The 26,550-nt window shown below is 35.5% G+C and overlaps 2 protein-coding genes across 2 annotated transcripts in view; one reads left to right on the top strand and one right to left on the bottom strand.

Moving 5' to 3' along the window:
* The window catches only part of ANO3 (anoctamin 3), a 408,770-nt gene that overhangs the window by 84,036 nt on the left and 298,184 nt on the right, over window positions 1-26,550 (bottom strand). The window contains 5 exon segments of the mRNA XM_060018617.1: window positions 2,103-2,224; window positions 12,143-12,198; window positions 14,409-14,515; window positions 15,235-15,366; window positions 20,288-20,332. Of these exon segments, the coding sequence (XP_059874600.1) occupies window positions 2,103-2,224; window positions 12,143-12,198; window positions 14,409-14,515; window positions 15,235-15,366; window positions 20,288-20,332 (462 nt within the window).
* The window catches only part of MUC15 (mucin 15, cell surface associated), a 90,796-nt gene that overhangs the window by 29,707 nt on the left and 34,539 nt on the right, over window positions 1-26,550 (top strand). The window lies entirely within an intron of this gene.

The raw sequence follows: 26,550 nt of genomic DNA, 5'->3' as shown, positions 1-26,550 counted from the left end.
CCAGGACACTCTCTTTCTCTCACTATGGACAGGAAGCCACACAATAAGAGGCTCACGTCCTCAAAATTGTATAGTCTTAAGAACAATGTAACCCCAAATAATTAAAAAGTCACAGATTTTAAGGCAATCTTCCTACTCATTGTAGAAAACTGGGTCTTGTACAAAATGCTATGTACAAGATTGTGTAGTTTAATCTGAATGCCTCATTGCCATCTCAATTTTGTTAACAAGAAAGTTCCTAGAGAGCAGGCACCTGTTGAAATGCCATCTATACTCTTTTATGGCCTTCATCTTGGGTGGGTCCCTCATCACATCTCTCCCCTTAGCCACTTGAACACAAAATACATGATTTTCATAAGCAAAATTTCCCTTCTGAGTCAACACCCAGAGAATTGGTAATAGCAGCTGAATCACCCTATTTATTGAAAATAAAAGTTGCTTGGTGAAATTACCTGAGGCAGCAATAGCAATGTCTCCTATAGATAGGAGAACTGTTGACACTGAAATGCTTGCTTGAAAATCCCAACTTCACTTTAATTCCTATTAAATATGGTTTTGTGAATTAGCACATCTCACCGTATTCATGTATCTCTAAAACAATTTTTCTTTAACCTGCATAAATAAGACTCTGATAATTTGCTGTGATTGAATTAGAATCAAAGCATCTTGATTTTGGATATACCCAAGTACTTAATGTTTGAGATAAAAATGATTTGGTGTTGGATAGTATGCTTTGTACATCCATTCCACATTCTACCGTTTTCCTTCCTGCTATGTGCCCAGGAGGCTCACCTCTATGCATAGTATCACCTATGCTTCTTCCTTCTTCTTGCTTCCTGATAGGCTCATTGGCCAACTGAAGGTACCAGCAGGAGATCACAAGGAGGGATAAGAGATGTGGGGTATTTTTTATTACTCTGACTTTCTTCTTCTATGATTATAGCTTTTAACAAGTTCTGCCAACTGCTCTCTCCCTTTGTCCCTTCAAGTCTAGGTCTGATAACAGCTTCCAGCTTTTGCCAGTCCCTGGAAACTTCATTATCATCTGTTGGCTCCCTTGATTCTATTTATACTTCTGCATATTAAATTCTATTATTAAATTCTCTTCAAATACCCCTTCTATTCTATCAGTTCTATCAGTTTCCTGTTGGGAAAATGACTGATATAGTTATGAGTTATTCTTGATATTTATATTTCATAAACAACTCAAAATATCAACATATATAACTTTATAATATGAATGCTCTTTTTTATTTTACTTTATAAATATTTCTAGTTATCTGGGGACTTAAGTCCTTTTTAATATATATTTCCTGATTTTTTAAAATAAGAACAAATTATTCTCCATCAAAATAAAATAAATCATGAATATAACACTATTTCAAGACTAATTCAAGTTGAGAGCAGTTATTTACGAGGATATACCTCCTGGAATAGAATAGACACTCACTAAGTATTTGTTGAAGGATAAGTACATGCATAGATGCTATGTTGGCCATTTTTCTCCTTGCTCTTAGATCCATTTTCTGCCTTTTTCTCTTTGGATTTGTTTTCATGGGAAAGTAGATTATATTGATTCACTTGTAAACTGCTGCTGGGAAGTTACACTGGGAGGTACTGGAAGTCTCAAAGGTGGAAGGAAGGGAAGAGCCCATATCTTTTCTCCTCTCCTGGCTGTCCTCAGGGCTGTCTCCAGAGCAGCCATAATTTGTTATGGCTCCATAATTCTCTGTGGCTCGACTCTCAACACTTCACTTTCCTGCAGGTAGTCCTACTCGTGGATGGCATAGCTCTTGCCCAACGGCTCAGGTAGTAAGCTCTGAAATATACTTCATCTCATTTTCCCTCCAGCTTTAAGGGTTGTTAGCAATTTTCTGCTGTTGTTAATCACTGGTTGCCTCACATTTCTGTTTGATTTCTCAGCTTTCCCATCCCCTGTGCTACTGATTCCCTAAATTAAGTTCCTTTCATTGAAAAGACGTATAGTGGCTTCTTTTTTCTTAATCACCTCCTAACTAATACAGATAATTTGGTGGGTAAATAAAATAATAAGAAAAAGATAACAAAATAGCATAATATGTCTTCCGTTATCAATCCAGTACCTGATTAAATCCAGGGGCTGATGCTTGTACCACATTCCCCAGCGTGCCCAGCGCTCATATAATAGATGTCTGTTATTCTGAGGTCCATGGGTTTTGATGGGCTGGTTACTCTTGTAGGCTCCCTGAAACAAATAAAATAAGATGAATTGATATTTATTCTTGTAGTGAAATTTGAACTAATAGGAATTGTTTTTGCTTTTTTTCCTTAGGGAATAATTTAATAACTTACTGAAAGCTTCAGAAATTATAAATGTAAGCCCATCACTGAAGTGATGTAGTAAATGCATTTATATATCTATATTTCATTGAAAATACTCTGATAGTTCCTTAAAAATTCTTTCTTAAATCCCTTTTTTAAACCAATGAGATCCCTTTCACTTAAAGTAAGCTTTAGGTTTCATTGTTTGGAACCCAAGGTCTTGTAATAAACACAATATCTTCATCATCGAGAGAAATTGTTGTAATCTTTAGTTCAGAAATTGAGCATTATGCTGCTTTGAGAAGTGATCCAGTACCAGAAAATATTTATTTCATTTATAGAAGCTAAGGGAAAGAGTCAATGTTCATTCAGCAAATATAGACCCTCCCCCCCAAAGAATCACTATGCTGTCCACGTGAAACTGACATAATATTGTAAACCAACTATATTTCAATAAAAACAATTTTAAGTGTAAGAGGCCTGTCTCCAGTGTTATTCATGTTTTGAAATCTGTAAAATTTACTTCCGGTTAGATATTCCAAAAATGGAAGCATGTTTTCCAATTCTTTATATCCCCCTCAAAAATCTGTCATATGGGTTGCAATTTCAGAAACATAGAATATATATGCCTTTTAGAGGAACGTGTTCCCTGAAGGCTGAACTGCTCTGCTTTTATAATTAAAAAAAAAAATGATAATAGATATAGTGACTTTATTTTCTGAATCAAAACTTAGGACACAGGATTTTGCAAAGTCCCTCTGCTCACTCTAATATGTGATTCTACCTTTATGAAATGTTTGATGAAAATTTAAAACAAGTGGAATTATGCCTCAGTTACCTCACCTAAATGATGAGGATAAGAATAAGTATTAATGATACCAATACAGAGGGATCTTGTGAGGGCCCGTTTGGAGAATAGCTATAAAGTGCCAGCCACATAAGAAGTATAAAAATAATGTCAGTCGGGCTTCCCTGGTGGCGCAGTGGTTGAGAGTCCGCCTGCCGATGCAGGGAACACGGTTCATGCCCCGGTCCGGGAGGATCCCACATGCCGCGGAGCAGCTGGGCCCGTGAGCCATGGCCACTGAGCCTGTGCGTCCGAAGCCTGTGCTCCGCAACGGGAGAGGCCACAACAGTGAGAGGCCCGCGTACCGCAAAAAATAAATAAATAAATAAAAAATAATGTCAGTTAATTTTAGGTGTTTGCTATATTGTGGCCATTGAACAGTGCAAAACTATCATCTGAATGGTTCCAGACAACCAGGGCTCCGAGTTCCTATGAAGAAAGATGGCACCTTGAATCATGGTCTGTAGGTGCCTCAAGGCTGAAATGAGAGACACATATGGACTTTGCCTCTGGCTTTCTAAGAAAATAGATAAATTAATTAGGTAAGGGTGGAAGAGCAGTCTTCCCTAAGGGAGCCCAAAGTGTTTCAAACCTAACGATTGGAAGCTAAGGAGATGAAAGTAAAGATCAAGATTCTAAGACATCCACTTGAGAAAAGTTTGTTTGCTTGTGAAACTGGACTGACTTGTTAAGGTAGCCTGCCCTGAGATTGGGAAGGTAAGGGAAGGTGAACCAAAATCTCAGGTTTCTTTCATGTATTCCTGATAATCCTAAAATACGTGACTTTCCTTCCCAGCCTCAGTGGTCAGACATAGGCATTTCCTGGGTTTTAGGCGCTAAGCTTTAGATCCGTTGTACCTCATTGTTCTGACTTGGCTCAGTAACCTCAATCAACCATAATGCTCTGACTCTTGCCCACCCATGCATTCTCATCCCTTTTCAGAGGACTATGTACACTCAGTGATCCCCACCACCTCCATGATCGGCCCCTTCCTCCAACTGACACACTTTTCTACTGTCTCCACTATTCATAATTGATGGGATTATCAATTCCATCAATATTTTAGGCAAACTCTTTCTCATATATATATTCTCCTCCTTCCCTTTCTTTCTTCGTTGTCATGCCAAATTTCACTGGACATGTCTCTTTCTTCCCTCTAGCTACTGTCTCTTTTGTAAGTAAAAAATAAATCTCAGCTGTGGGTGCAAAGTGTGAGATGGATACTAATAATACTCCTGCATTAGGAAGAAGGAGGTCTAAACTGTGACTGTCCTTATTCAAATTATAGTCAGTGCCACTGACTCCATTTTCCTCTAAATAAGTCTTGTTTTTCTTTCTTCAAGTAGTAGTCTTTAAAATTGATAGAAAATTCCCGAGTCCATTTTATTGACTTGCTGCTTTGTTTTCGTTACTTGTATTTCATCAATATTGTTTTCCAGTCGTTTTGTGTATGTATACCATATACTAGTACTTCTACCAAATTATAAGAATAAATGGGAAAATGACTATTATTTACAACCTATTCCCAATAGTTTCTAAATTTCACACAAGAAACTATCAAATAAACTGTCAGAACACAGACTAGTTAGGTAAACAAAATTACTTAGAGAACAAAACAAACCTTCCTGTGCTACAGAAGCTCTCCCAGGGACTCAGGTTTGCCACTGAACAGTTTACCACTTACTGACTAGGTGGTATTTGACATGGTGTTTAATTTCTCTGTGCCTTGCTTCTGCATCTCTGCAATGGAAAAATAATAATATCTCCCCTCCAAAGTTATTGTCAGATGAGTGGGAAAACCCATGCACGGGACCTGTTGCACGAAACACTCTAACACATTATCTTTTATCATTATTTCTATTCCTAATATAAGTAGGTATGCCATAATGAATAGAAGCATTGGAATCTGGCTTCCTGGGCTCAAAACTGTGCCTTTAATACTTAACCTTTCTCTGCCTCAATTATCTATCTATAAAACAGAGTTAATATTATTGCCTATCTCAAAGGGTTGTTGCAAAGGTTAAATGAGATAGTCCATATGAAACGTTTAGCTCAGTACCAGACAAGAAGTGCTCAATACATTTTATCTTCATGAGTTATACTAGACTGTGAATTTCTCAAGTATGTGTTATGTCCTATGAGTTCTTCGCCTTTAAAAAAAGAAGACTGATGGGCTTTGAAAACACACACATTAAACCTCTAAAGACCTTGTTCTTATTTTGAAATATATAACTGCCTTAAAAAGAATATAGGAGTCAGCTGATCCTTTAACCCCGTCCTGTCTGAGCAAAGAACAGACGCCCTCTGGCAACCTACACGCAGAGGCAGGGCCAAATCCAAAGCTGAGCCCCGGGAGCTGTGCGAACAAAGAAGAGAAATGGAAATCTCTCCCAGCAGCCTCAGAAGCAGCGGATTAAAGCTCCACAATCAACTTGATGTATCCTGCATCTGTGGAATACATGAATAGACAACGAGTCATCCCAAATTGAGGAGGTGGACTTTGAGAGCAAGATTTATGATTTTTTCCCCTTTTCCTCTTTTTGTGAGTGTGCATGTGTATGCTTCTGTGTGAGATTTTGTCTGTATAGCTTTGCTTTCACCATTTGTCCTAGGGTTCTATCCATCCATTTTTTGTTTTTTTTTACTTAAAAAATTATTTTTCTCTTAATAATTATTTTTTGTTTTAATAACTTTATTTTATCTTACTTTATTTTATTTTATCTTCTTCCTTCCTTCCTTCCTTCCTTCCTTCCTTCCTTTCTCTCTCTCTCTCTCTCTCTCTTTCTTTCTTTCTTTCTTTCTACTTTTTCTCCCTTTTATTCTGAGCCATGTGGATGAAAGGCTGTTGGTGCTACAGCCAGGAGTCAGTGCTGTGCCTCTGAGGTGGGAGAGCCAACTTCAGGACACTGGTCCACAAGAGACCTCCCGGCTCCACATAGTATCAAACGGCGAAAATCTCCCAGAGATCTCCATCTCAACACCAGCACCCACCTTCACTCAACGATCAGCAAGCTACAGTGCTGGACACACTATGCCAAACAACTAGCAAGACAGGAACACAACCCCACCCATCAGCAGAGAGGCTGCCTAAAATCATAATAAGTCCACAGACACCCCAAAACAAACAACCAGACGTGGACCTGCCCACCAGAAAGACAAGATCCACCCTCATCCGCCAGAACACAGGCACTAGTCCCCTCCACCAGGAAGTCTACACAACCCACTGAACCAACTTTAAACTGGGGACAGACACCAAAAACAATGGGAACTACGAACCTGCAGCCTGTAAAAAGGAGACCCCAAACACAGTAAGATAAGCAAAATGAGAAGACAGAAAAACACACAGCAGATGAGGGGGCAAGATAAAAACCCACCAGACCTAACAAATGAAGAGGAAATAGGTAGTCTACCTGAAAAAGAATTCAGAATAATGATAGTAAAGATGATATAAAATCTTGGAAATAGAATAGAGAAAATGCAAGAAACATTTAACAAGGACCTAGAAGAACTAAAGATGAAACAAGTAATGATGAACAACACATTAAATGAAATTAAAAGTACTCTAGATGGGATCAATAGCAGAATAACTGAGGCAGAAGAACAGATAAGTGACCTGGAAGGTAAAATACTGGAAATAACTACTGAAGAGCAGAATAAGCAAAAAGAATGAAAAGAACTGAGGACAGTCTCAGAGACCTCTGGGACAACATTAAACGCACCAACCTTCGAATTATAGGGGTTCCAGAAGAAGAAGAGAAAAAGAAAGGGACTGAAAAAATATTTGAAGAGATTATAGTTGAAAACTTCCCTAATATGGGAAAGGAAATAGTTAATCAAGTCCATGAAGCACAGAGAGTCCCATACAGGATAAATCCAAGGAGAAATACACCAAGACACATATTGATCAAACTGTCAAAAATTAAATACAAAGAAAACATATTAAAAGCAGCAAGGGAAAAACAACAAATAACACAAAAGGGAATCCCCATAAGGTTACCAGCTGATCTTTCAGCAGAAACTCTGCAAGCCAGAAAGGACTGGCAGGACATATTTAAAGTGATGAAGGAGAAAAACCTACAACCAAGATTACTCTACCCAGCAAGGATCTCATTCGGATTTGATGGAGAAATTAAAACCTTTTCAGACAAGCAAAAGCTGAGAGAGTTCAGCACCACCAAACCAGCTTTACAACAAATGCCAAAAGAACTTCTCTAGGCAAGAGACACAAGAGAAGGAAAAGACCTACAATAACAAACCCAAAACAATTAAGAAAATGGTAGTAGGAACATACATATCGATAATTACCTTAAATGTAAATGGATTAAATGCTCCCACCAAAAGACACAGACTGGCTGAATGGATACAAAAACAAGACCCATATAATATGCTGCCTACAAGAGACCCATTTCAGACCTAGAGACACATACAGACTGAAAGTAAGGGGATGGAAAAAGATATTCCATGCAAATGGAAACCAAAAGAAAGCTGGAGTAGCAATTCTCATATCAGACAAAATAGACCTTAAAATAAAGACTATTAGAAGAGACAAAGAAGGACACTACATAATGATCAAGGGATCGATCCAAGAAGAAGATAAAACAATTGTAAATATTTATGCACCCAATATAGGAGCACCTCAATACATAAGGCAAACAGCCATAAAGGGGAAATCAACAATAGCACATTCATAGTAGGGGACTTTAACACCCCATTTTCACCAGTGGACAGATCATCCAAAATGAAAATAAATAAGGAAACACAAGCTTTAAATGATACATTAAACAAGATGGACTTAATTGATATTTATAGGACATTCCATCCAAAAACAACAGAATACACGATCTTCTCAAGTGCTCATGGAACATCCTCCAGGATAGATCATATCTTGGGTCACAAATCAAGCCTTGGTAAATTTAAGAAAATTGAAATTGTATCAAGTATCTTTTCCGACCACAATGCTATGAGACTAGATATCAATTACAGGAAAAGATCTGTAAAAAATACAAACACATGGAGGCTAAACAATACACTACTTAATAACGAAGTGATCACTGAAGAAATCAAAGAGGAAATAAAAAAATACCTAGAAACAAATGACAATGGAGACACGATGACCCAAAACCTATCGGATGTTGCAAAAGCAGTTCTAAGAGGGAAGTTAATAGCAATACAATCCTACCTTAAGAAACAGGAAACATCTCGAATAAACAACCTAACCTTGCACCTAGAGCAATTAGAGAAAGAAGAACAAAAAAACCCCAAAGTTAGCAGAAAGAAAGAAATCATAAATATCAAATCAGAAATAAATGAAAAAGAAATGAAGGAAACCATAGCAAAGATCAATAATACTAAAAGCTGGTTCTTTGAAAAGATAAACAAAATTGATAAACCATTAGCCAGGCTCACCAAGAAAAAAAGGGAGAAGACTCAAATCAATAGAATTAGAAATGAAAATGGAGAAGTAACAACTGACACTGCAGAAATACAAAAGATCATGAGAGATTACTACAATCAACTCTATGCAAATGAAATGGACAACCTGGAAGAAATGGACAAATTCTTAGATATGCATAACCTGCCACGACTGAATCAGGAAGAAATAGAAAATATGAACAGACCAATCACAAGCACTGAAATTGAAACTGTGATTCAAAATCTTCCAACAAACAAAAGCCCAGGACCAGTTGGCTTCACAGGCGAATTTTATCAAACATTTAGAGAAGAGCTAATACCTATGCTTCTCAAACTCTTCCAATATATAGAAGAGGGAGGAAAACTCCCAACCTCATTCTACAAGGCCACCATCACCATGATACCAAAACCAGACAAGTACGTCACAAAGAAAGAAAACTACAGGCCAATATCACTGATGAACATAAATGAAAAAATCCTCAACAAAATACTAGCAAACAGAATCCAACAGCACATTAAAAGGATCATACACCATGATCAAGTGGGGTTTATTCCAGGAATGCAAAGATTCTTCAATATACACAAATCAATCAACGTGATACACCATATTAACAAATTGAAGGAGAAAAACCATATGATGATCTCAATAGATGCAGAAAAAGCTTTCGACAAAATTCAACACCCATTTATGTTAAAAGCCCTGCAGAAAGTAGGCATAGAGGGAACTTTCCTCAACATAATAAAGGCCATATATGACAAACACACAGCCAACATCGTCCTCAATGGTGAAAAACTGAAACCATTCCCATTAAGATCAGGAAGAAGACAAGGTTGCCCACTCTCACCACTGTTATTCAACATAGTTTTGGAAGTTTTAGCCACAGCAATCAGAGAAGAAAAGGAAAAAAAAGGAACCCAAATCGGAAAAGAAGAAGTAAAGCTGTCACTGTTTGCAGATGACATGATATTATACATAGAGAATCCTAAAGATGCTACCAGAAAACTACTAGAGCTGATCAATGAATTTGGTAAAGTAGCAGGATACAAAATTAATGCACAGAAATCTCTGGCATTCCTATACCCTAATGATGAAAAATCTGAAAGTGAAATCAAGAAAACACTCCCATTTACCATTGCAACAATAAAAATAAAATATCTAGGAATAAACCTACCTAAGGAGACAAAAGACCTGTATGCAGAAATTATAAGACACTGATGAAAGAAATTAAAGATACAAATAGATGGAGAAATATACCATGTTCTTGGATTGGAAGAATCAACATTGTGAAAATGACTGTACTACCCAAAGTAATCTACAGATTCAATGCAATCCCTACCAAACTACCACTGGCATTTTTCACAGAACTAGAACAAAAAATTTCACAATTTGTATGGGAACACAAAAGAACCCGAATAGTGAAAGCAAGCTTGAGAACGAAAAACAGAGCTGGAGGAATCAGGCTCCCTGACTTCAGACTATACTACAAAGCTACAGTAATCAAGACAGTATGGTACTGGCACAAAAACAGAAAGATAGATTAATGGAACAGGATAGAAAGCCCAGAGATAAACCCACACACATATAGTAACCTTATCTTTGATAAAGGAGGCAGGAATGTACAGTGGAGAAAGGACAGCCTCTTCAATAAGTGGTGCTGGGAAAACTGGACAGGTACATGTAAAAGTATGAGATTAGAACACTCCCTAACACCATACACAAAAATAAACTCAAAATGGGTTAAAGACCTAAATGTAAGGCCAGAAACTGTTAAACTCTTAGAGGAAAACATGGGCAGAACACTATGACATAAATCACAGCAAGATCCTTTTTGACCCACCTCCTAGAGAAATGGAAATAAAAACAAAAATAAACAAATGGGACCTAGTGAAACTTCAAAGCTTTTGCACAGCAAAGGAAACCATAAATAAGACAAAAAGACAACCTCAGAATGGGAGAAAATATTTGCAAATGAAGCAACTGACAAAGGATTAATCTCCAAAACTTACAAGCAGCTCAATAACAAAAAACCAAACAACCCAATCCAAAAATGGGCAGAAGAGCTAAATAGACATTTCTCCAAAGAAGATATACAGATTGCCGACAAACACATGAAAGAATGCTCAACATCATTAATCATTAGAGAAATGCAAATCAAAACTACAATGAGATATCATCTCACACCGGTCAGAATGGCCATCATCAAAAAGTCTAGAAACAATAAATGCTGGAGAGGGTGTGGAGAAAAGGAAACACTCTTGCACTGCTGGTGGGAATGTGAATTGGTACAGTCATTATGGAGAACAGTATGGAGGTTCCTTAAAAAACTACAAATAGAACTACCATATGACCCAGCAATCCCACTACTGGGCATGTACCCTGAGAAAACCATCATTCAAAAAGAGTCATGTACCAAAATGTTCATTGCAGCTCTATTTACAATAGCCAGGAGATGGAAACAACTTAAGTGTCCATCATCGGATGAATGGATAAAGAAGATGTGGCCCATATATACAATGGAATATTACTCAGCCATAAAAAGAAATGAAACTGAGTTGTTTGTAGTGAGGTGGATGGACCTAGAGTCTGTCATACAGAGTGAAGTAAGTCAGAAAGAGAAAGACAAATACCATATGCTAACACATATATATGGAATCTAAGAAAAAAAAAATGTCATGAAGAACCTAGGGGTAAGATGGGAATAAAGACACAGACCTACTAGAGAATGTACTTGAGGATATGGGGAGGGGGAAGGGTAAGCTGTGACAAAGTGAGCGAGTGGCATGGACATATATACACTACCAAACGTAAAATAGATAGCTAGTGGGAAGCAGCCGCATAGCACAGGGAGATCAGCTTGGTGCTTTGTGACCACCTAGAGTGATGGGATAGGGAGGGTGGGAGGGAGGGAGATGCAAGAGGGAAGAGATATGGGAACATATGTATATGTATAACTGATTCACTTTGTTATAAAGCAGAAACTAACACACCATTGTAAAGCAATTATGATGTTAAAAAAAAAAAGAATATAGTATGTGTGTGTATTGGGGGGGAGTTTAAAACTGATTCACATGTCATTCATGACTCAGCAGGCAGAGTTACCACAACATGACCTACTTAAAACTGGAAGAGAGGTAATAATCTGGCCGAAAATCAAGTAAATAATGGAGTGTAGATTTTTGGTTTCGGTTTGTCTTAGGTTTTTAGGTATCCCAAAGTAATAGGCACAGACCAGAACCTGCCCTGTTTGGAAGTTGTGTAAATCCCACGCTGAGTCAAGCATGGAGCTGTGTTGGAGCAGAGGGCTATCTATGTCTGGTCAGAGTGGCTGAGCAATGTCCATGAGTTTCCTCTGAGGGTGGGATTCCTGGTACAGAGCAAATTGCAGAAGGGTTCTGGAGCACAGGAGCCAGTGTGCAGCCACAGATTATCACGGGGTCTCACAAAGGTCCAAGGCCACTCACTGGACGAACCCTCAAATAAGGAATAAGGCAACTAGACTTAAGTGAAAAAAAAAAAAATAAGATCAAGCATTGAGCAGGAGAAACATATTTTTTAAATGGAAATTGTACTTCAAAATTACCTCATGTGGGGGAAAAGCTGCTATATATGAACCATTGTTTATAAGTTTACAGATACCTGGAAAAAGAAGAAAAGAACAGTGCTTGAGTTAGTTTAATTGAAGACTTCCCTCTGAAGCAACCTACATAATACTTGGGAAAATAAATTAATTTAAAAACAAAATAACCCAAATGACTTCCATAGCTTTATCACCTATGAGGACAGTGAGGTTGTGAAAGAGACTGATTCTAAGAGTCTAATTGTATCCTTACAAGATTAATAAAGGGTTTGCAAGGTGCCAACATATGACACTTTGCCATATCATGAAATGTGGGGATTTTAATACCCACTTATTTGGGGGCACATGAGCCTGGAACAACTTTTTTTTTTACTCAAAACAAAATTTGGTCAAGGAAGCAGAGGAATTCCCCACTCCTCAAAATGTCTCAAAGGAGATTGGTATTGAGAAATCTTTAATTCTTTAATACTGATCCAAAGAGAATAAATAGCGATATGTGACCCTTCTTAAAATCTCTCCATCCCAATGAGAGTGTAGTGAAATGGACTGTCTCATATAGTTCTGGGAAGACTAGATATTTGGAAAACTCTTATGAAGAGCAATTTTCATTGCAATATTATTTATATTAGTAAAGAATTAGAAATAATTGTACATCCAAAATTGGGTAATTGTTTCATTATTATGGTTCAATCAATTATATAAGTGCTTGGTAAATGACAGTGATTTGATGAATGCTTACAATAGAATATTGTACAGCTATTTAAAATAATGTTTTCAGACATACTAAAGGGCTTGAGAAAGTACTCATAATGGTAATTTCAAAAAGATAGAAAATTGTAAACATTGCATGCTTCTAATTATGAGATGTATATGTATATATATTCAGTACTAATTTGGTACAGTGAAAATTGAATGTAGGGATTTTAAAATTTTATTTTTATACCCTTCTGTGTTTATTGCATGTTTGACAAAGGGCATGATATCTTTACAATCATTTAAATGTCAATTTTATTTTTTAAAGTCTACATAAGCACACAGTGCTACCATTTAGACACATTTGTAGTTTACATTCTGGATTTCTCTATCTTTATTTCTTGTTTAGAAAACTTCTGATTAAGTGTCAAATTTTTTATAAGGATTTAGTTTTTGAATTAATTATTTTGACTGCTCAGTAATAAATGAATTATTAATCAGAAGAGAACCAAAGTCTGAACATTCCTCTTCGGATGACTTGAAACATAGCTCATTTTAGTAATATGGTAATCTATTTGAATGCAAATCCGTACATATTGGTACAAGTTTCCACTGGCTATCAACTCTTTTATTTGAAGGAATTTTAGAACATGACTAGCATTTTATTTCTTCAGCCATGTTGTATTTTTCACACTAACAAAAGGCCAGCTCATTTGTTACCTGTTGTTTTCTGCTCTGCTCTGTGTAAACTTGTCAATTTTACTTAATTTTCCCAGGTGAAACTTTCTGTTTTCTTTTGCATCAGACATGTTGTAGCATACTGCTAAACATTCAAACAACAGAGACATTTAGAAATTTAAAATTAGCTGTAATCTCACCTCTCAGAGATAATGTCTAAAATGTTTCATATAAATTCTAGATTTTTTCTTTTTTTTTTGTGAGTGTTAAGAAAATGGGATTACACATTAAATTTACAGTTTTGTAATCTGTTTTTTTCCCACTTAATAATGCTTTACGGATATCTTTTGCAGTCAATAATTAGAGAACTGATACTAATTTTCAATCTCCATGAGTAAAGGGTCTGTGTCATATACTTTCCGTAATATATAGTGTATAATAGATGCTGAATATATTTGAGTTAAGAGTGAATAAAATCACATCATTTTTAATGGATGCATTGTGTGCATATAGCCTAATGGACAGCTAAAGTATGTCCAGTATTATTCTATTCTATTCTTTGTCTACAAAGCCACAATGAACAAATATCTACATATATTGTTATTCAAAAGTCTGATTATTTCTTTGGGATAAATTTCTAGAAATAAAATTTCTGTTCCAAAGTTCTTGCACATTTCACATTTTGATACACATTGCCAAGTGCCCTTGAAAAAGTTTTTTGTTTGTTTTATTTTGTTTTCTTTCATTGAAAGGCTGAAAATACAATGTTTAGAGTTTGTTCACTGAATTATATCCTCATATCTAATGCAGGAAGGCAAAGCTTCAGTTGTTAAAAAATACTTCTGAGTGTAATCAGTAAAAGTAAATTCCATAGTATGTTTTTAATTAGTGTTCTTACCCACTTTTGATATTCCATTTTCATATTTGGTGTGCTGCAGCATGTGATAGACTATCCTGCTTCGAGTAGCATTGCTGAAGAAGGTGTCCTTATTGTTTATTATGAAGCTGGGAAGATAAGCGGATTGGTTTTAATATTCAATGCAGACCACAGAATCTAGCAACAGTTACAAGTTCCTGGGTAGTCATCCATGTATTTTCTCCATTAAAATGAATGCATGTAAAGTAAAATAAATCAGAAGAGAAACTATCTTCTTAAAAAAAATCATTTGGCTGAGAAAATAAATAAAAATTATAAATAATACAGGGCATTATCAAATATTCATTTTAATATCCTTCAGTTTATAAGGAAGCCTAAATGTCCTCATATTTCTTATTGAGCATGGAACAAGAACAGATTGTCCACTGGCTTCCATAAATTTTGTACTACCTTAAGCAATGTGATTCCAAATAGAACACATTAACAATTGATGTCATTCCCTAATACTGCACTTTCCGAGCTAGCTTGTTTTCAGTACTTCAGCGACAAGCAATGTTTCTCCCTTCCCCTTCATATCCTACTGTTCCATTGTAGAAAGAGTTGTATGGAGTAAACATGAGAGCCAATGATGTAAAGAGCAAAAGGGTGACTTCAAGAGGTGGTGGGAGGTGGGAGGGGTGTTCCCTGGCACGGTCCAGTGGTTAAGACTCCATGCTTTCACTGCCAAGAACCTGGGTTCAATCCCTGGTCGGGGAACTAAGATCCCACAAGGCATGGCCAAAAAAATTAAATAACTAAAAAATAATTTAAAAAAAGAGGTGATGGGAGAAAAGAGATGGGAACTCACTGGTGAATTCGTGCACGGCTGAAGGGGCCAGTATAGCAGTCTGACTCCTCCAGGTCTGGGAAAGCTGACTTGTCAAGAACCATGGGGTTTTGGGACATCCATTTTTTGATTCTTCTAAAATATTTTTGCACCCTGGAACAAAGTCACATTTTAGAACTGAATTAGGTTGCACTCCAGAGCCATGCCTACCTTCCACTACCGTTCTGAAAGATTCCCAAAAGACATACACACACCCACATTCACACACACATACATGCATTATTCCTGTACCCACACAAAGGAAATAATTCCAAAGCAAACCAAATCTGGCATTTATTTAAACTCTTTCAGGGCAACTAGGTGATCCTCATAAGAAAAATCTGTGGAAAATATTAGAAAATCATCATACATAAAGATGGGGTAGGAAAAAGCATAAAGAATAAAACCAGCAAGATTGTTTATTAAAGTTGAGTGTATGTATGTATATATCTATATCTATATATGTGTGGCTATAGATCACTTTAAAAACTCTATAGCAATGTGGCTCCAGAAAAGTGGAGACTGAAAAGAAAGAAATGGCTACAATGCACTCAATGCATTCAGTTCTGGGAGCCACAGGTCCTATGGTAACAGCAAGCGTTTGGAGTCAAGAAAAACTGGGTTCAAAGGCAGCTCTGCATTATAGTAACTATGGAAACTTGTATAAGTTAGTTAATTTCTTGCCTTTGTTTCCTCACCCATAAAATAAAAGTAATAATATTGACATTGCTGGAGAGTTGTGAGTTGGTGTTTTACATTAAACTTGATTAACAATAAGGAGAGTTGAGTCAAGGAGTCTTTGCTGTACTTTTAAGACTTTAACGGGTTTGCAAATCACCTGAAGATCTTGTTAAAATGCAGATACTAATTCAATAGATTTAGGGTGGGGTCTGAGATTCTGCATTTCTAACTAGTTCCCGGGGGTGCTCATCCTGCTATCCACTGACTGCGCTTTGAGGGGTGGATTTAGCATAGACTCCAGGTTAGAGAACATTAAAACACTGTTTCAGGAAATCTCACATCAGGATACTTTGGCCTCAGCTTTAGATTACAGTCACAACCCAGTTCTATGTGGTATATATACTGATTGGAATCATATTTATTTTTCAAAAGACAAAAATGAAAGCAAAAGAGATACTGACTCCAGAGATTGATTCTGAAAATGAGATTCTGAGTTGCTATAATAACAGCTGTGTTTACTTTAAAAATGTGCTATATTTACACACTATTTATGAGGTTCTATCTTTGGCAGTTTTTGGACTTCTTCTGCAATAGTGAGTCAAAGTGGCAGGATATAATATTTTCCTAGAGAAGTACAATGCATCTTAATATTTGGCCAACTCTGCTTAAACTTTAAAAAATTTAGTACAGCCATGTGCAGGCAGACTGTATCTTAAAAATGATTTCATCCAAGTCTATTATGGTAAAATTACCACGTCTATATAATTTGAAATAAGCATCAAGTTTTGATTTTTAGCATGTGAAGAGTTTGGACATTTTCTTTGTCAAGTAATGTTATCATTTAGATGCCAAGTCTTTTTTGGTTTTGGAGGGAACAGAGCATTTCTTTCTAGCCTAAAATAATAAATGAGTGTTATCTGAAGTGTCCACTTTGCTTCTTCTTATTACAAAGAAAGCCTCTGAAATCACAAAATATCGCTGTATTCCAGCCACTAGTGCACAGACATGTAAAAACACTGAATGGATTATATAGCAATTACTCCAACTTTTCAAAGTTAGCCTAGTGGAGAAAACAATGGGATAAAAAATTAGAGGATGAATTTGCCAGTCATTGAAATTGAGCCAAACATTTTCAATCTTTGAGCTTTATGTTCCTCATCTGTAAAGAGAGAAAGTAATTCCATCTGTCCTACTTCATTAGGTGGCTAGGAGGATCAAATAAAAGGAGGCATCTGATGACACTTAGAAAATGCTGATAGCTATAGCACCCAAGGGCTTACTATCTCTGACAAAATTGCAAACATACTAGAAATAAATGCCAATCAAAAAAATTAAAGAAATGAAATAAAATGACTTGTAGACCATCATTGACCTTTTACAGAAAAATAAACCATATTATCAGTTTAGGCTTTTCACATACTTCCTATGAAGGAATACATGATGTTTAATAGTGAAATGTGGTCAGGGCTGGATCTGAATCACAGGATGTGAAGATCTAGCTTATTATTTAATTTCTTCGATTCTCATTCAGTTTTCTCATCTCTTAAATGAAGGGATATTCTGATAATTAAATAGGTAATGACTGATCCCACAGTGCCCAGCACAAAGTAAACACTCAATAAATCTTTGTGATAATAATAAGGAAAAGGAGTATCACTACTACTTCTACAACCACCACTACCACCACCATGCCACCAACATGATCTAACGTATTACCTACACTCTACCAAACTTTTATCACGTTAGCAGTCTTGCAAACTCAAGATTTCATGGCATAATGTGAAGATGACCTCTAACAGAGCTTTAAATTCCTTTGCTAAAATCAGTGGAACGCAGAGAATTCAATGGAAATTGAAAAGAAATCTGGATTAAAGGGTCAAAAGAACGTGGTCAGAGCACAAACTCTATCACACCAGCTGTGAAAGCTAGGGGATGAGATGTGGGGTGGTAAGGAGTGGTGATAATGGAGTCATTTATTTTCCCTGATCTGCAAACCAGTTACTCTTTGTTCTGCCCCCCTGAATGGTCCTTTTGAAGATGCTTTGATAATTGAATATGAAAGTATTTTGTAAGCTAATGATAGATAGCAGCAATAATAAAACTATAGGCATTTCCTTTTGACCTGCCTGGAGAAACGATGATCTTTGAAACCTGGATAATTGCCTGTACATATTTACCCCTAATGTTTACTGGTCAAATTACCCATGCACAAAACATCTTTCCCATGTCAGGAAATGGAAAGCACAAGTGACATCTAAGTACACACATTAGACTTTTGCTTCCCTCTTTTTAATTGTCTAAAAATTGGGTTTTATAATTTTATAACATTGATGCCCGTACATATACACACACAACATTTAAATTTTCTTTTCCCAAGGTCAAGTTTAAAAAAAATCAAAATCAGTCATTTACTTAATTGAAAGTATAAACTCAGGCAAATACCAAGACAGTCATTTTTACAGTTTAATATGTCATATAATTTTATAAATGCCTTTCCTATTTATTTGTTACCCTCCCCATACGCATCCACTAACTCAAAGAACAAAGAGAACTATTTGTAATATGTAAACTGTAAAGCAGTAGACTATAGTAATGCTTAAGGTACATTAACAATTGTTTGGAATAACTGACAACCTTATTTTCATTTCATAAAATTAAACAAAAAATAATAAACACAAAAGATAATAAAACATATTATGACACATAATATAGCATTCATTTTTCTAGTTTACTTTTGTTTGACCAAAATACTAAAGAAAAACATTTTTCCACTATTAAAAATGTTTCTTTAGGATTTAGAATATACATATTTATCAGGAATTCTAAATACAAGTTTACTCTAAAACTAAATTATGACAGTATTACATAGACATTGGTTGCCAATTTAATATACAGGATTTTGTCCTTCTGTGAGTCTCTGAAAGGAAGATGTCTATTTAGCAGAAAACACACTAATTATACAGTGGCAAATCTCACTAATTCTATACAGCACCCAGAAGCAAACCTAAACATGTTTTATCAACACATCCAATATTAAACAGGCACATGCAGAGAAAAATATGGAAAACCTGCGGTTGTAAATTTATATATTATAACATCCCAATGAATTTGACCTTATTATGCAAAAATAACTTTGGAAATTTGCTTATATAGACCAGAAACAAATGAGCACAAGAGAAATGATGAAAGCTCATTGTAAATCTGAGCATGTCAACCTGACAAACAGAGGAATCCAACTGGCTAAGGAACATCATTAATTTTTTAAGAGCCATTTGAGTACTAATTCCTTTAGCATTCATTCAGATTTCAAGTTTTCCCCCTCATGATTTCCTTTTCTTGTCACTCATTCCTACCAACCTAAATTTAATGTTTAATAGAGTACAATACTCTCTTCTAGAATTCAAACTTTTCCTATTTTAGAGTTCTAAATTATATTCAGACATTTTCTTTGGTAAAAGAAGTAGATTTATTAAATTCTCTCCTAAAATGGTCACATATTTACACTGTATGATTTTGCTAGTTTTTGTGTCATTCTGATTTGCAATATCCTGCAACATTATTCAATAGGGTCTCCTCTACGACATTCACATTCTATTTTTTTTAATTGATTGTTTTGCAAGGAGCAGAAAAACAGCGAATTATTACAAGCCTTTTGTTTGTAGAGTTCATTAAATGGAAGCTCATTTTCTCCAGTGAAACGGGGTCAAGGCAATTCAGGTGGGAGAGTTTCTTGTGTCTCAGGGTTGTATTTTAATTAATTCCTTTGCCATAGCTACTGTTACCACAATAGGCAAAGAGATGTTGTTTTGAGATAAAGCTCTTGAAAAGAAGTTTCCTTTCAATACCACAATTGAAAGAGAGGCAGGTTCAACTGGTGGAATAAGAGTAGGTCCGTAATACAAAAGATGCTGTATGGCCTTGGTAAACCACTTCATCACTCTGTCTTTCTTTACCATCTTATCAATAAGAGGTTTGGATTAAATGATCCAAGAGGCCTCTGCTGTGTCTATTGTTCTATTACTCTAGTGGGTCATCATTTACCCATCAATCCTGGTTTTATAACTATTTTTAAAATTAAAATCTCCTGAAACACAAACTTGCAATTAAAATCCTTGCTCCATAACATTATATCAAGGAAGGACTGTGGGAATGGCAATGGTAAATAGAAAAAAAGGGATCATCTGATTTTAAACATTGTCAAATTTGGCATAAGTCATTTTGAAAATATCTTGAACAAATCAGTAAAGTTTTTCTTTCTAAAATTTACAGCTGCTGATATGGGTAATCAAATACATTTTTAATTTTTTCCCAAATGACAAATTGGTCGTAAACAAATTTCATATCACCCACCAACCTGCCCATTGATTTGCTCCTCTGGTCAGTGTAATAGGATTTTTTCCTGAAAAAAACAAAAAAAGAAAGAAAGAAATCAGCTGAGAAAAGTCACAGGAAAATAGTGAAACCAGCAAGTGACAACATTCAATTACACTGAGCATTTCAATACTCTAACTTCCACATGCTAAAGAAAGACACGAAATGAACCAGTATAATAGGAAGAACTCTGAATTTGCATTGTTTCAGTTTCAGAATCTAAGTTACTAATAACAAAGACACTTTCATAAATCAATAGATCACTTTTGAATATTTGATTTTTAATTCTTTTTTGAAAGTTTGTCTTCTGCTACATAATGCATATTAACCAGATCACTTGCTTGTATGTTATATGAAGTCAGCTATTGATCTAAACACATATGTAATGAATATTTATGACTTGGCAAAGAACGTTAAGTTATAACCACTAAAAATTTAGAGAAAAAAAACAGGGTCTTTATCCTCAAAAAGCTACTTTTCAGTTGAGGAGACAAGTGATAGTTATAACAAAGTGTGATAATGCAGTAAAACAGAGAGGGCTATGGAAGTACCTGTGAAGGGATCTCAATTAGTTTTCATAGATGGAGGAGAAAGGAGACAGGGAAGCTTTCCCAGAGGATGTGTTATCTGTGTTGAATCATGAAGCATGAACGGCAGTAGTCGTCTGAATGGAGTACTTAGGACATGGCATTTTAGACAGAGGTAGCAGCATATGAAATGGTTATGGGAGCAAGATTAACATGGTAAGATTCAGGGAACTTTGACTAATTTGGTAATTGCTGAGGTATAAATTGCAAGTTGAGGATAATAATAAAAGAGGTGAGGGGATGGTGAACAAGGCACAGATGATGAGGGGTCTTACCACTGATGCCAAGGTTTTTGGGTGAAAAGTTATAGGAAGATATTGAGTGTTTTAAGTAAGTGTGTAGCATTCTGATTTTAGAGAAACTAAATATTCTAGTGACAGAGGTTAATTCACCTTCTAAAAGATTCTCAATAAATCCACATCTTGGAGCTCAGGAATCTCATTCAGGGCCTTCTAAAATGCTTCTTTATCCCCACCCACCAAAACCCATTCCAGAGAATCAGAAAACTCCTCCATGGTGTGGTATCTAGAAAGCAGGGCCGAGAGTCAGGACAATTGATATTTAGTCCTGTGTTATTAACTGCTTAGAAAACTTGAAAAGCCTTCTGAGCTACCATATTTCATTGCAATCACCAGTCATAATCCTAGAAAAGAATTTTTAAGTTGTCTCTGACATACTCTAACACTAAATTCAGATATGGAGTTTCAAGGTTTGCTCTGTCTAGCCTAAACTCACACTTTAAATATCACCCCCCACTCATTTTATCAGACATAACACAGGTTTGTGTGCATACATCATTCAATCAACTTGGTGCTTTGTGACCACCTAGAGGGGTGGGATAGGGAGGGTGGGAGGGACGGAGACACAAGAGGGACGAGATATGGGGATATATGTATATGTATAGCTGATTCACTTTGTTATAAAGCAGAAACTAACACACCATTGTAAAGCAATTATACTCCAATGAAGATGTTTAAAAAAATCCCTATTGTACTATAAACCCATCTTCTCTCTGAACCTCCTCTACAAAGTACTCTCTTGCACTATTTACCCCGTATTATATAACTGTTCAATGACTATCTTCTATAGGAGACTGGGTTTCTTGAAGACGGTAGCTTCAGTTCATCTGACTTTGTGTATACTTGGCACATTCTTTGGTAAATAGTAAGCATTCCGATGGCTGATGAATAAATGAATGGGCTTTTGTTTAATTCACAGTTGCATTTATTTCCTTCAGTGCCTGAGGGCACTTTGAATTTAGTAAACATTTACTAAATAAGGTATTGCTTTGAAAAACTACAAATGTAGAAATTGGTTTAAAATAATTTTCAGCATCAAAAAAATCTAGGAATGTGATTAAGAGGAGATAAAGATTATGGTTATAATGATCAGTTGTGGATATGGTAAGGAATAATATAAAAGAACAAGGTGGCATTTGGATAAAACATTATTCTTTTTATTGCTGCTATTTTGAAATATTTCTCTTAAACATTTTCTTTATTTTTGAAATGCTTTGGGAGAAATAAGAACAAGTGAAGGAAGAAAGTCATACAAGATGAATACACATATTTTTTAAACTGCTTATACTATAAGAACAAATAAAATTAAGAGACTCATTTTTCCTAATTAACTAAAACCCTAGTTACCAGTCAAATCTAGGATGAACTATGTGTGACAATTAGTGCTGTCAAGTCCTCTTACTTGAGGACGGTTAGGTTATTGTTTATCTTGAGGACATGCCTGTAATGGGTGTATCTGCTTGGCTATAGAAAAGGGTGAGATTTTTTTTTGTATTTGCAATCTCAGTGAATTGCCTGTGATGCATGTTGCATTCTGATTTAATGTTTATTCAGTGATAAAAGGGTTATCTTTCTCTTCTATGTTTGTGGAGAAGTTTCCTTGGTTGGAGGAGATTTTGTTTTTAATTATATTTCCCCAACATATAAAAGTGTACCTTTAGTTCATGCAGTCAATAATAACTTGCAGTTTTCCTTAGTTCTTCTGCATAAATGAGCCTGCAGGACCAAATTATTTCCTACCCACTATCCTCACTGCATAATTTATTAACTGCATATTGTTCATGGATAGAGCTTTCTTTATTTTCCCTTAATTTTTCATTTGAAAGATTCTTCTATTCTACACCTTGCATCAAGACAGCATTTATCTACCTACCTACTTACCCATCTATTACAACAACCGCTCAAAATTATAAGTAAATGCTTATCTCCATCACTGTTTCCAACCACTGTTTCACACAGCCAGTGGCCACTTGTGGAGATGTCTGTGTGGCCAAATGAGAAGGACAGACGGTCACATGGGTGCGACCCTGGGTCCCTGCTCCTTGTCAAGCAAAGCTACTGCACTGTTATCTATTCTATATATTGGGCTCCCTGTATGTTGTTACATTATTTTATTTTTGAGTGAGATATCCTTTGCATAAAAAAGTCATCTAAGTTTAATCCCAATTGTGATAAAAGATTGTTCTTAATGTTTTAAAACATTTTCCCCCAAATTTGCTATGATTAAAATATTTGTGGGAGGAGGAGCTTGAGGAAAGATGGAAGGTTGACCCCACCTTTGGACTCAACCTGAGAAGCTACAGGGTGACTGAATCACCTTAAAATATGTTTGACCAATTTAATGTGAGAGAAGGGTAAGAATGAATAAGAATCACCTTTGAATCAAAAGAAAAGTAATGAATGTGGGAATTGATATTTCTGGAATGTACAAGACACAGGCTAAGTCTTTCCTGATAGAATAAGAACTAGAAAATGTGGACTATTTTAACTCTCTAAAATTTCTTGGTTAGTTTGGAAACATCAAGTCCAATACGCAAGCCATATCTACTTTGGAAAAATAATCAAGAAAAGAAATAGCTAGAAAATTTATGTATATAAAATTCTACACATGCAGAATATCAAGCATAAAATGTAGATAAAATGCTGAAGTTTCAAGTTCATACAGTAAGTTACCAGAAAACTTTTGAAGGAAGGGTTATAACTCTAATAATTTTTTTCTGAATAAATTTGCAGCTTTTCTTTCTGAAATGCAATATATAGGTTTCAACACTGAATAAATACATGGAATAGTCAAGCACGGATATGTTTTTATGCATAAATCTTTAAAAAATCTTGTCTTGAAAAAAGATATGTATTTTTCCTATTTAAGTTCTTTGTTATTCTTGTATATTTTACTTTTAACACAATATATATGTTCCTAAATATAACAGTTGACATTTGGAAAATGAATTGGTAATCATGAAAACACTTTGCCACTTATTCTATGCTTGAATAACATTCTCTTTTTATGAGCTGACTGCTATCCCAAATTTTAGGTGTACCTTATAAATAAATCAGAAGTTGGTTACTAAGGAGTTAGTTAATGCTACATCTATTATTTAAACTGATCTGTAAATATGTTATAAAAGAACTCTGAGTTCCAGCATTTCTCAAAATGTTTTCCCAAGGACATCATCATATTAAGATTTTAAAAAATCCATCATCAGATGGAAATTAAGGAAAGACTTCTCTGTGTAACTGTCTGTTGGAATTTATAAAAATTATAAGAATTATTAAAATATTAAAAATCTTCAAGACAATATTTCTCTAGCAACTGTAACAGAATCACTAGGGATGCTTGTTAAAAATACCCAATCTTGGGCTTCCCCGGTGGCACAGTGGTTGAGAGTCCGCCTGCCGATGCAGGGGACACGGGTTCGTGCCCTGGTCCGGGAAGATCCCACATGCCGCGGAGCGGCTGGGCCCGTGAGCCATGGCCGCTGAGCCTGCGCGTCCGGAGCCTGTGATCCGCAACGGGAGAGGCCACAACAGTGAGAGGCTCGCGTACCGCAAAAAAAAAAAAAAAAAAAAAAAAAATCTTATCCCTGACCTAATATGCCAGAATCTCTGGATGTAGGTTCTAGGGACCTTCATTTTTACTAAGTTTCCCAGGTGATTCTGATGTATTCTGAAGACTGAGAACCACTTCTCTAAAAATTCCTACAGTAAATAAACTTATTGTTTAACTTAGAAATTCAGGAACATATTTGGTCACAGGATATTTTTCTTTTACATCCTCTGGAACCAGTGTTCCTTTGACAAACTTTGAGGAAAAGCTGTATATTTTCTAATATTTATATTATTAAATCAAAAGAGTCACAATGGCATTTTCCAAAATTTCAGTAATGTGGAAATTGTGAACATTATCTTGAAAAACATATCATAAAGAAGAAATTTGAGCCACATCATCAATAAAAAGAGACAGTAAGTGTATACATTTCATGGTTTTCATATTTCTTTCTTTGGATGTATCAGAACTCTTCTTTCAAATGCAATCTTACCAGAAAATAAAAATGAATATCATTTATAAAAAGCAAAACCATCAACTGAAGAAAACATCTTATTCAGAACTTCCGTTGAAATAGGACACTATGGCACACAGATTGGAGACCTAGGATCTAATTTATACAAACTGGAGACACAGTCTGGTAAGGGAATTGTTTTTAATGAACTGCTAAGTTAAAGACACAAATAATTAAATTTGATACAGATTTTTTAAAAAAACAAAGTTATGAGAATATTGATTAAAGTCAGAGTTCCTCAAAATTTATCTGAAAAAGTCAAGAGTAAGGGAAATGAGAGAAAAAGGTCAGTGTGCTCTAACAGACTTTCAATTTTTAAAATTAATAAAATCCAACTGAGATGGTGGAATGAGCTGTATGAAATGTGTGATGCTGTAGATTCTGTTGCCATCGTCTTTGTAAGACTTTTCCCCTATAAACTACAGCAGAATGGACATACTTTGAAAGTATATTGACAAAGAAAGGAAAATCATCTTTGAAATTATGAATGTCAAATATTTGGTGTAAAGCAAACATGTTAACCAACATTTATGTTTTCACTGAATGAAAGTATAATTTCAAATTAATAATGTGTCTTTGCCAGGGACTAAGAATCAAATGATGACAAATTCCCCCTTGGATAGCAAAAAAGGATTCAATCTTTCGGACCCCTGGCAAACAAGTGCTTTGTATAAAGTCCAGAGGAGATAAGTGGAAGATATGCTCCTTTTTTTGATGGAATATTTTAACACAATGTTCAGTTAACCTGAAGAGCAACTGAATACTGAAATCCACTGAAATGGCACACTTTGTGATGGTCTCTAAGGGTTTCCTCCTTTTAGATCTACAAGGAAATTAGTTTGTGCAAAAATTCAACTATACCTCTGCTCAGAAACAATGGTGAAATCACAGGAATAGGGGCAGGATAAAGGTATGTAAAATCAGGCTTAATTTGGAATTTTTTAGCAATTTCACCCTGATATCAGAAAGTAGGTTATCGTCTTGGGTGTCACACTTCTTTTGCATCTTTGTTTATATCCTGCAGTCAAAATAGAACTCGTTTAAAATAATTTTGTAAGAATGCAAACAAATAAAATAATAGGGACCCACAATCCCACCCATCAGAAGCAATCATGTTTAGCATATTATATTTTCTTCTAATTTTATTTCTATTCATTTTACATTGTTGAAATCTCATTGTATGAATACATGCATATCCTTCACATTTTATTTAAATTTATTTATTATTTCACTACAATCAATAAATCCTTGTACCCATTTGTTTCATAAATGAATTATATTGCATTGCAAGGGTATATA

Source organism: Delphinus delphis, chromosome 8 (genome assembly GCF_949987515.2).
Source record: "Delphinus delphis chromosome 8, mDelDel1.2, whole genome shotgun sequence".
Classification (NCBI taxonomy): Eukaryota; Metazoa; Chordata; class Mammalia; order Artiodactyla; family Delphinidae; genus Delphinus; species Delphinus delphis.
This window is presented reverse-complemented; position numbering and strand designations above follow the sequence as displayed.